The 12191-nt window shown below is 36.2% G+C and overlaps 1 protein-coding gene across 8 annotated transcripts in view; it reads right to left on the reverse strand.

The window, feature by feature from the left end:
• NME8 (NME/NM23 family member 8) overlaps positions 1 to 12191 on the reverse strand; it is a 318092-nt gene that overhangs the window by 118360 nt on the left and 187541 nt on the right. For all 8 annotated transcript variants that reach the window (XM_087892436.1, XM_060686126.2, XM_087892434.1 and 5 more), the window contains one exon: positions 2510 to 2576. In XM_087892436.1, coding sequence (XP_087748562.1) covers positions 2510 to 2576 — 67 coding nt within the window. The remainder of the gene's footprint in view (positions 1 to 2509; positions 2577 to 12191) is intronic.

A 12191-nucleotide genomic window follows, 5' to 3' on the forward strand; every position in this document is an offset into this window, starting at 1 on the left:
TAGACTAGCTCTTCCTTGTCATCCATGAACTGAAGCTTTCCATTGTGTAGATTTAAATATTTTTTTTATTGTCCTTATCTTTTCTTAACCTTGTTAGTTGAGGGCTTGTTTGTTTGTTTGGCCATTGGTATTTTGGAGTTCCCAAGATTAATGTCGACCTCCCCCACTATCTTGGCTCTCTGCCCAGGCTTTAATAGAGACTGAATTTGGGTGGTGTGAAATACCCATTTTGGCCAAATATAGAATTTCTTTAGTGAGGTCTCAAGCCTGAATAACATTGATGGCAGAACAATCTGCCCAAAGGTTACCAATATTCTTTTGCAGCCTTGTCTGTTAGGGAGCCAAGAAATCTCTACTAGCTCATTAGAATATACTCTACAGCATAAGAGTTGGGATAGAGAGATCAAAACCACTCTCCTGTTATGCTACCTACCACTGTTCAGAGGGGTGTTAGCAACTGGAGTAAGATCCTGTGTCTCTGCAAGACCAGTATCTCCAGTGCATCTGCTTTGTCCTGAGAGCCACAGTCCATACAGGCTGGCTGAACATCATGGGTAAGCTTTGGAATGTGAGCTTTGCTGTTTAATTCTTCATCTAACATTAATATATTTTATCACTAGAGACTTTTGTTCTTTAATTTCTCCATTTGCTTCCAGGAGTTGGTCAAATATGTCAGAGACTGTTTCTGCTGTTAGTAGGCAATTCTTAGCAACCAAATCCAAGTCTCCTTTAAAATTGTTCCTAATATTATTCTTGTTCTCCCCTCCAACGCATACTGGAATTGCAATTCCCTCCTCCATAGAGAAGCAGTCATCTTTTTCCCAATCCAGAAGAGGGCTAGGTTTGTTTGCTGGGGTTGCAAGGGGGGAAGAAAAGAGAGAAGGAGACTTATTTGCAGTGTCCGTTATCTGAAAAAAATCTTTTATCTTGGGTTGTCTGGGTTTTGTCACAGCCATGTTTAGCTGGTTTTGTTTGCTTAGTAGAGAAAACTTTCCACTCATTCACTAAATGGTTTACTAACTGGAGTAAAAAGCTGGAGTAAAAGCTGGAGTAAAAGCTGAACTTCTCAAGTGGTGAAATTAAAACTTTTTAAATTTTAAAGTTAAAATTGTTAAAAATTGATTTAAAAGTAGAAAGATTATTTTTAAAAAGGATAAAAATAGATAATAAAAAGGAGAGCAAAGCTCAGGGCTGCTGCTCACTGTTTCCATCTTGGCTCCACCCACACACAAGAAACGAGACAATATTAAAATTATCTAATTGTGTTTGAGAAAGATAGATTTCACTAAGGATGGTATTGAAAATGTAATTAAATGCCATGGCTGGATGTTGAAACATGATGGATCTTCCCAGTATGATTTATCATATTTTTATTTCTTTTTAATTGCTTTTTCCATCAGATTTCAGTAATCTAGATATGAAATAATATCATTATGTACTGTTGGGGAGGGATCAAATTATTTTCCAAAGCACCAAAGGGCAGGACAAGAAACAACAGTTGGAAATTAATCAAAGAGAGAAGCAACCTGGAATTAAGGAGAAACTTCCTAACAGTGAAAACAGTTAACAATTGCCTGCAGAAATCATGGGTTTAAATGATGTTTTCTTAAAAACATCACTGGATGTTTTTAAGAAAAGTCTAACAGCCACTTATCTAAAATGGTATAGATTCTCCTGCTTGAGCAGGGAGCTGGACTAGAAGAGCTGCAAGGTCCCTTCCAGTTCATTCTATTCTAAATGCAACACAAACTAACATTTGGCAGAATAGCCATGAAGGCCTTAGAAAAGATATTCAGATGCTATGATGTGTCTATAACAAAAAAATCTGAACAGTGCAAGCCCTAGTATTCTCTATGATGTTCTATGGAAACAAAAGTTGAACTTGGAAGACACAAGCTATGAAAAGTATTAATTCTTTCCAAAGTTTATGCGGGAAAAGATTCCTAAGCATATAGTGGAGAGCCAAGAAAACAAATCAGTGAATCATCAAATAAATCAATCCATAATTCTCACTTGAGGTACAAATAATTATGCTCAAATTATTCTATTTCATATATATTATGTGAAGACTTAGGTTTCTGGAGAAAGTGCAACTGCTGGGAAAGGTGGAAGGAAAAAGAAAAAGAGGACAATCAGCAGCAAGATGGATAGACTAAGTTACAGTGGCAATTGCAGTGCTATTGGAAGAGCTGAAGAACCAGACTGGGATAGATTGTCAAGGAAAAAAACTATCTATATGGTCACTAAAAGTCAACAATGACACCATGCCCCATAAACACTCACTAACTCACTCAATCAATCAGCCAATCATATGCATGATGTACATTTAAAAAGATGGCTCTTTGATCACATCCAGAATCTTTGAGTCCTCTATGGATGCTGTCCTGAAACCAATAATATTTGCTGTTAAAACAATTTTGTACCAAAATGTTTCAAACAATCCATCCTGTTTATGAATAATTATATAATTGTGTTGCTATCCAATAGCTTTCATACAGTAAAGACTCACCTCCAACTTCTTCTTCTTCAGGTTCTTCTTCTAATTCTTTCTCTTCTATAAACATGAGCTCTGGTATCTAAAATTAAATATTTACATTGTCAAACTCTGGTGGGATTTATTTAAAATATTTATATGATAGTTATCATTTTCTACATCTAATCTGACTTAATATATTTTAATTTTAAAAAGCATTCTACTGTGATAAGGTTTTCAACACAGTTTTCAAAATATAAAATAAAATCAACTAGGAGATTTTTATATGAACTTCCAAGGATTGTAATAGCAGAAATGGCATGCCACCAGCAAAATTTTATCAACAGAAAAGGTACAAATGAGAAGTCGGACACACTTCTGTCAGTGCAGTTAAGAGACTGACTCCTTTTATTATCCTTAAATGGTTTCTATCTAAGTTGTCCTTAGATAAACACTGTAACAGGCAGAACAGGCACTGGTGGGCCAAAAGGAACATCAAGAAGAAGAATTATCTCATCCAGAGGCAAGCTGACTCTGCCAACAAGACAAAAAGATTTATGATTTTTAACCCCTTCCTTCTAGTGTATTTTTTGGGATCAATCTAGAAAGATGAATCATTCTTTCTTGTGAAGAGTTCCATGTTGAATTTCTGCTATCAGTTGGCTGTTATCCACAAACAATAGAAATTTTTTTTATAGAGCAGCCTCTTCTAGAGCAGTGTGCCTTTCCATTGGCAGACAATCATTAAGAAAACATGCTTCTTTTTTAGCCATTGATTTCAGGCCAAGAAACCATAGTTTAATTTGCTTCATTTTCCCCTTCTCCCCTTCTCTCCCAGTGATCCATTAATATTATTATTCTGGACAAGGATTGCCTAGACAATTGTTGGCAACTGCGACAAATTTACAATATGTGTATGTCAGTTCAAGAATTCCCCAGCCTACTTGAACTTCACAACTTTAAAGTTTCTAAGGCTGAGAAACAGTATCCTAGGTCACTGATAGCTATCACAGGATCCTTTCTGGCTAAAGCTAATCATTTCAATATTTTCTGGCTAAAGCTAATCATTTCATAACTCATAAAATACAAGCAATGCAACAACAATTTAAATTATTGAATTTAGGACCAGAGAATATTTGACATTGGAGGATCAACCAAAAATGTTTTCAAACTGAAAAAACAATAAGAATGAAAAATATATTAGAGAGACTTCCAGCGGTGACGTGGGGTTGAGGCGGCATGGGGGAAAATCGCTCCATTCCCAAGGGGTGAGGATCGGTCCTGGTGGGACCAGCAAGAAGGAGGGGATCTTCGGAGGAGGTGTGGAGAGTGCGGTCTCCCACCACACCAAGAAGGACCCTCTATCCAGACACAGAAGAAGCCAGCCGACATGGTTGACCCAGAGGCTTGATGTCCCGGTTTAGAGCAATAGGAAGCGGAGAGTGAGTATGGTGCGAGATTCAGTGGTGAGAGCAGGAAACAGAAGTTTCCAGTTTTTGGACAATTGGAGAGGAGGAGTCTGGAGGGGCAGCAGAGAGGAAAGAAAGACTCTGAGTGTGACTGGGCAGCAAATAATGAGGAGAGCAAAATGGAAAGAGGGCAAAATTCAGACCAGCAGAAGAACACCAGGGGAGTGGAAAAGGAGACGATCGGAAGGAAAGTGAGTGTTCCAGGAAGCTGGGAAAGAGAAGCAAACCTGAATACAAGGTTCTGTCTTTACCCCTACATTTGCTGCTCTAATGAAAGAAGAAGTGTGGATTGGCAAAAAGTAAAGGGCGCATGAGAGTGATAGTGTAGATTGGAGATTGCCATCTTGAAGGCAAGGACCAGCTGATGGTCATTTTTGAGTGAAGGACTAAAATTTCAAAGGAAAGATTAATTTGAACTTTTAAATACAAGAACTGAAAGCACTATTTACATTTATATATAACTTACATGCTGATATATTTATTTAAATGGTAACAAATAGAATTTAAATTTTTACATTTATAATTAATTAATAGCAAATTATTACTAATTATTGATAAATTTATTATCTTTTTACCTTTTCTCTTCCTTTTTTATTTTCTCCTGCTCTTTTTCTTTACTTTTTCCTTTTGACTTGTTCATTTATTATTTAAAACAAATATTTAAAGTTAATATTAGAGATTCTTAATTGATTAAATAAATATTAGTATATCTGCTTATTTGTTGGGTTTAGACTAAAAGTGGAATAATTTTAGTAATTAGATTATTAATTAAGGTATTAATGAATTTCTCTTTTGAACAGAATTTTATTAATTAAGTTAGGAATTATATTATATAGATAAGCTTTTTGGGATTGATGCATTGTGAATTGTAGTGGACTAGTTTATAATCTGGTAGTAAGGGATAAGGAAAAGAAAGAAAGGAAGTTGAATAGTGAAGTGGATGGTGATTTGGGAAAAGATAGATAGGATTTTAGGGGTACAGTATAGAATAATAAAGGAAAGGACCAGCACCACCACAACTATTGTGAAGGCGGGAAAGAAAACTACTTCAACATTGACTGGACCATCAGCTTCTCCTGCAGTGCAGAGAATAATAGAAGGAATGTTCCCATCAGAAAAACAACCACTTCGAATATGCAAACTATGCAGGCTACCCTCTCAGCAATTCAAGAGACTATGGCAAAACTGCAGGAATGTATGACAAAGAATCATGAAGAAGCGAGGAGGGATATGGATGAGATCAAGAGGGAAGTCAAAAGCGATATTCAAAAATTAGATGAAAAGATGGGTTCAATACAAGAAATCATACAAAAAAATGACCAACGAATAACAGTCATAGAGAAAAGAATAGAACAGACAGAAGGAAAATTGGATTCATTGGACCAGAAAATGATAGGACTAAATAAAGAACTGGAAAACACAGTGACCCACCTGGAGATGGAGAGAGCTTCATTCTATCTGAGAGTTCAGAACGTTGTCGAAGATAGAGAGGAGGACTTGACATTTGTGATGGCGGAAGTGATTGCGGAGGCCCTCCAGCAAGATAAGGATGAAATAATAAATGAGCTGGACGAGGTCTATAGGGTCCACATGAACTATACCAGACAATATAAACTACCAAGGGAGGTCCATGTAAGATTTGTGTGAAGAAAAGTAAGAGACATTGTTTATAAAATAACAAAAAATGAACCCATGTTTTATAGAGGCAAGGAAATAATTACATTAAAGCAGGTCCTAAGAGAATAAGAAAACTGAGAAAGGAATACTGGTTCCAAGCCACATTATTAAATAAGCGGCACATACTGTTTAGATGGATAACACCGGAGGGAATGTTGGTGTCGTGGCAAGGGAAAAAAATTAAAGTGGACTCACAGAGCAAAGCACAGAACCTTCATGACCAAGTTATGGGTATAGAAGGAGTAAATAGTAACAGGGAGGAGCTGGAACAGAGGACTAAAGGGACCCAAAGACAGGAAGAGCAGGAAAAGGTACTAGAGGAGGAAGATAAAGAGGAAGAAGGGGAACTTCAAGAAGGTGGAGTGAGAACAAGAGTGAAGAGAAGGGACAGGAAGTAATAGGAAATAGCACGTAATAGAACCACAAAGGAATGGAACAAAATTTAAAAATTATATCATTAAATGTAAATGGTCTTAACTCTCCAGCTAAACAACATCAAATTTTTAGAAAAGTGGCAAAACAAAAAAGTGGATATAGTGTGCCTCCAAGAGGTGCACAAAAGGAAACAGGATGAAAAATACTTATAATGTAAAAAAATAGGGGAATTATTTGTAGCATTAGCGGAAGAAAAGAAAAGAGGAATAGTGGTGTACATTAGAGAAGGAATAGAGGGTTTGAAATAGTAGATTCAGCAGGAAGAATATTGATGATAGAGGTAAAATTAGAACATAAAAATATTTTATTGGTGGTCATCTATGCGCTGAATAGTGGACTGCTAGAATTTTATTAAAAAGTACATGAAAAGATAATAGAAGAAAAAACAGATAACACATGTTTAATTGGCGATTTCAAAGCAATTGTAGATGTAAAAAAGGATTATAGCAGTGATCAGAATAACAAAAAAGAGAGAGAGAGAGAGAGAGAGAGAGAGAGAGAGAGAGAGGAGAGAGAGAGAGAGAGAAATGTACTTCCTAGAACTTTTACAGATCTAGTAGAAGAACTAAATTTAATAGACAGTTGGAGATTCTGCAACCCCGAGGTAAAGAAATTTACACATTATTCCAATCCTCACAAGTCGTGGTCCAGAATAGACATGGTATGGATAACAAAGACACTTATTCAAGAGGTAGAAACAGTAGAAATAATGCCAAACAATTGGGCTGACCATAACCCTGTAATGTTGATATGGAAAGGACATCAAAGGAAAAAGAGGAGATGGATGTTGAGCCCACAGTTACTGAAGGAAAAGGAACATATAGAGCCAATGAAAAAGGAATTAGAGTTGTTCTTTAGAGACAAAACAAAATACCGTACTACCCTTCAGAATCTGTGGGACACAATGAACGCTTAAGTGAGAGGATTAATAATAACATATAGTGCAAAACAAAAAAAGGAAAGGGAAAAAGAATATAATAATGTGCAGGAAGAGATCAAAAATTGGGAAGAAAAACTAGAAAATAAACCTGGGGATGAGCAAATTAGAGGTAAATAGATAGCAGCTAAACATAAATTGAATATATTGGAACAGGAAAATTATAGAAAGGCCTTGAAATTTATAAAGCAGAATTATTTTGAACACGTGAATAAGCCAGGGAGATGGCTTGCTTATAGATTAAGAATAGAAAGGGAGAAAAGAACAATTCAGCAACTATAGGATAAAAGGGGTAAAATGCAATATAGTTTAGAAAAGAAAAAGGAGATAGCATGTCTTTTTTCAAGAACTCTATGAACAAGATAAAGTGACAGATGAGGAAATAAATCAATATCCAAATGGTGAGGGAATATCGGCCTTAACAGAAGAAGAAAGGGAGATATTAAATAGGAATATTACTATAGAAGAGTTAAGAGAGGCGATTAAGAAACAAAAAAATAACAAAACCCCAGGGATGGATGGATTACCAAGTGAATTTTATAAAGGACTAGGAGGTTATTGGATATTATTAGAAACTTGTAATGAGGCATTAATAGAGGCAAGGCTACCAGATTCATGGAGAAAAGCATACATTTTGTTGATACCAAAGGAAGGAGCAGATATAGCACAGATAAAAAACACTTTATTAAACACTGATTACAAAATTTTTATGAATATAATGGCAAATAGGATGAAAAAAATATTAAATTGTACAATACACCCAGACCAAAATGGGTTTTTACCAACAACACAAATGAAAAAATAATATAAGAACTATAATTAATGTATTAGAATATTATGAGGTGCATCCAGAGAGACAGGCAGCCTTCATCTGTTGTGGCCCGCCAGCAGCCTGCGCAGATTGTGGCTGATCCTGACAATGAGGAGGCTGGTGTGGTGTCGCGCCAGCAGCCTGTGCAGCCGGGTCTCGAGTTGGACAGCGAGGAGGCTGAAGAAGATGTGGTGCCAGAGGCAGAGATTCAGCCAGGGCCTTCAGATCCTCCAGAGGCTCCTTCAAGTGAAGAGAGTAAAGTGGAGGAGCCTCTTCTCAATGCACGAGCACGTAGAGCTGCCAAAAGGCAGGAGTGGTTACTCAGGAGGAGGTCTCCTCAAGAGTAAGGCTTGGGGCTGATGACTTCCGGTTGGCGCCGCGGGGAAACAGACGGGGAAATGGCGAGCTCTGCTGAGCCCTGCCAAATCCCTTCTGCTAAGCTGCCGCCGATAGGTCTGTGGACCTCCCCTGTCTTGTAGGGACAGGGGGACAAGAAGGAACACCTTGGGCGGCCGAGAGGAATGGGCAGGTTCCTCGGGGCCAGAGGCTTCTCCTTCACGTTGGCGGCAGTGGAACGGCAGCCATGGTGGCTGCCCTAAAACCGTGGCAACCGGGAACAAGGATTGTGCTGGAGGAAGAAGATGAAGAAAGAGCAAAGATCAAGAAGCTGGGTGAGTGACACCAACCCAGGCAATATAATGTACCTATTTGGAATTATTGGAAAATAAGACCCGAAATTTAAAAGCGGCTGCTGGACTGCGGGGCTTAAAGATTGAAAAGAAAAAAAATGGGTAAAAAAACCAAATTGAATTTTGTTGCAGTAAACTTAAATTGGATGATTTGGCATTAATAAATTTCTGAAATTTGACTGTGCCTTTAACTGGAGTGGATAGGAGAAATGGATATTCCTGAGAATTAATGTCTCTAAAAGAAAATGAAGCTAATGAAGCTAATGAAGATAGACAGATGGATGGCTACAAAATAGCCATGGAGTCTGCAGTGACTAAGCAGGGAAGTGGATTGAAGAGATTTCCCTTTCTGGGTGGAAAAGAAACATGTTAATTGGCTTTTTACCTTGGATTACTTGAAATTAATATTGGATATAAGGATTTTGGAGATTCCTACTCTGTCCCAGATGATTTTAAGAAAGAAGAAAGAAGAAAAAAAGAATATTTCGGATTTTAACAATGGAGACTGACAAAACTGTAAACAAAAGCTAGGTGTGGCGTAGTTAACAAAGACAGGAAGCTGATGCACTACACTTGGAACAGACATTTTAAAAGTTTTAAAGGGACATACAGAAATTCTTTACTTTGAACTGATGAACCTTGAAATAGAGCACTTTGGACAGAGAGGAAAAGGAAGAAAAGGAAGAATTAAAGTGGATAAATTTAAATGTGACTAACTGAAATGTAAAGTTTAAAAGCCTATGTATATATGATAAAGTTTAAAAGCCTAGGTATATATGATTTTTGGATAAAAACAGGAAGGGTTGTGAAATAATAAAAATAGAAAATAAGAGGTGGCTATTAAAATAGTGGATGATATCAAGGGGATAAAAATAATAAAAAAGAATATATTTTGAGGCAGGAAAATTTTAAGAAAATGTACTGTTTGATGTAATACGTTTTAATTTTAATTTGCAAACTAATGTTAAACTGATGAATAAGGATTGATTGAACAAAATACAAGATACACAGATACTAGTGATTAGTCTTGAATTAAGGTAATACATGTCGGAAATGATGACTATTATGAAATATGCTGAGATTTAAGTTGAAAGAGTAGGATGGAAAAATGATATAAAACAGATAATTATATTACAGTTAAAATGTGTGGGATGGATACCAACTAGATAAGAGTTTGAGACTCGGTGGAAATATGTTGGAAATTAATTAGAAGTGCTGGAAATCAGCTAAACAAATAGGAGGAGTGCGGGGGGAATTATGCTGGACACCAGCCAAACAATGGCGGGAGATTAGAGGAGATTATGCTGGAAATCAGCCAAACAATGGAGGGAGTTAAGGAGGAGATTATGCTGGAAATCAGCCCATAAAATGCTGGAAACAGCCAAACAAATAGGAGGAGAGTTGGAGGAGACTATGCTGGAAATCAGCCAAACAATGGAGGGAATTAAGGAGGAGACTATGCTGGAAATCAGACCACAAAATGCTGGAAACAGCCAAACAAATAGGAGGAGAGTTGGAGGAGATTGAGGAACTATTCTGAAATTAACTAAATAGTTGGTGTTTTGGAGGGGATCAAGCTGAAAATTAATCAAATAGAATAACCTGGAAGATAGTTAAATATTAGAGGGAGATATAGTGGAAAATATATTAGAAATTGGAGTAAATAAAATATGTCTTTGTGAGAAATCTGTGTAATATATAACTGGGAGAAAAAAAAGTAAGGTAAACTGATTTGAGGATAAGGGTCAAAGGATTAAAATTAGACAAAATGTTGTTTTATAAAATATAATAAAAATGGAGAGGTATTGAATTGAAATTAAGAATAAATGGTGATAAAATTGTAAGGTAAACACTTAACAAGAGGTTGGAATATTGTAAAAATAATTTTGATATGATTTGTATAAGATATAAGGTAAAGAAGAATAAAGATATGTTTAGAATTGTTATGCAGATGTAAAAATAAGTGAAAGTGAATTTGAAACTAATTTTGGATAGATATAATGGATTTATATAGATGAAAGTGTTAAATTTGAGTTAAAATTGATTTTTTTAAAGTTTTGAATTTCTTTTTTATCTTCTTTTCTTTTCTTTTTTGTTTACTTATAAAAGATGTAATGGAAATTGTGAATTGAGCTTGTGAAAAGAATATAAGCGTGGTAACCATCTATGACCGGATCGAGATTTTTGCTTTTGAAAGTTATGTTTTATGTTTAAATTTGGAAAAAATAAATAAAAAATATTTACCAAAAAAAAAGAGTAAGGCTTGGGGCTAATTGGCCACTCCCTTAGCCTATTTAAGTTTGCACACAGCTCGCAAACAATGCAGGAAACAACGTGTGTTCGTCCGATCATTTGTTGAGCATTTGAGAGTGAATTTTCCTTGCAAACCTGGTTTCTGGGCTAATTGCCAACTATTGTAAGTCTGTATCTAATCTTTGGAATTTCTGGCAGGCTGTTAAGGACATGTTTAGTAATAGCCTACATTTGAAAAAAACTGTGTTTGTAGTAAACGGAGTTGTTCGGAGTTTTGTGTGTGCTACATTTCTTGGGCTCCATAGCTGGGGCAGGATGCCGAAAAGGCCTTTGATCAGGTCAATTTATTCTTCAGCAAATAAAAAACATGAAATTTGGGGAGAGATTTGAAAATATAATAGCCTCCATATATACAAAACAAAAAGCAAATATAATAGTAAATGGAGACTTTACAAATTTCTTGAAATAAAAAAAGGAGTATGGCAGGGATGTCCATTTTCACCCTTGCTTTTCATTCTGACATTGGAAAATTTATTGATAAGAATGAGATCAAACAAAAAGATAAAAGGATTGAATGTTAAACGAGAGGAATACAGGGTCCAAGCATTTGTGGATGACCTTGTATTCTTCATAGAAGAACCATTAAAAACAGGACCAATATTGATAAGAAAAATAGAGGAATTCGGGAAGGTAGCTGGCTTAAAAATTAATAAAGATAAGACCAAAATGTTAATGAAAAATGTAACAGGAAAACAAACAGAGGAATTAAATAAAGAATTAGGATTACAAATAGTAAAAAAGATTAAGTATTTAGGCATATATTTGACAGCTAGATGCTCAACTATAAAGGAGAATAATTATGTAACTTTAGTTCAACAAATAAAAGAGGATTTAGAAAAATGGGGGAAACTGAAATTATCATTATTAGGGAGGATAGCAGCTATAAAGATGAATGTTCTGCCGAGACTGCTTTACTTATTTCAGACAATTCCAGTAAAATTGAATATTTTTTTAAAAAAAATTTGAATAAGATAACTACAAAATTTGTGTGGGAAGGAAAAAAGGCAAGAATTAAATTAAGTACTTTGCAGGATGATAGAGGCAGAGGTGGATTTGGACTCCCAGCATGGGAGACATATTATAGAGCAACGAGTTTGATATGGATCAGGGAGTGGGTGAATCTGAAAAACCAAAGACTGCTAACCTTGGAGCAGGGGTGAAATGCTCCCGGTTCGGACCGGCTCAGGCGAGTAGGTAGCGATGGTGGCGGCTAGTTCGCAAAAATCCCTGTCTCCGCCCCCCATGCCCAGCTGAGCCTTGCGATCATCAGAGCCTTTTTTTCCTTTTAAATGGCTCTGACGATCCAAGCTCTGATGATCCCATCTGAATTGCCTGCTAATCAAGCAACTCAGCTTGGATTGTCAGACCCATTTAAAAGAAAAAAAGT

This window comes from Pantherophis guttatus, chromosome 4 (genome assembly GCF_059756535.1).
Source record: "Pantherophis guttatus breed Tessera chromosome 4, ASM5975653v1, whole genome shotgun sequence".
Lineage (NCBI taxonomy): Eukaryota > Metazoa > Chordata > Lepidosauria > Squamata > Colubridae > Pantherophis > Pantherophis guttatus.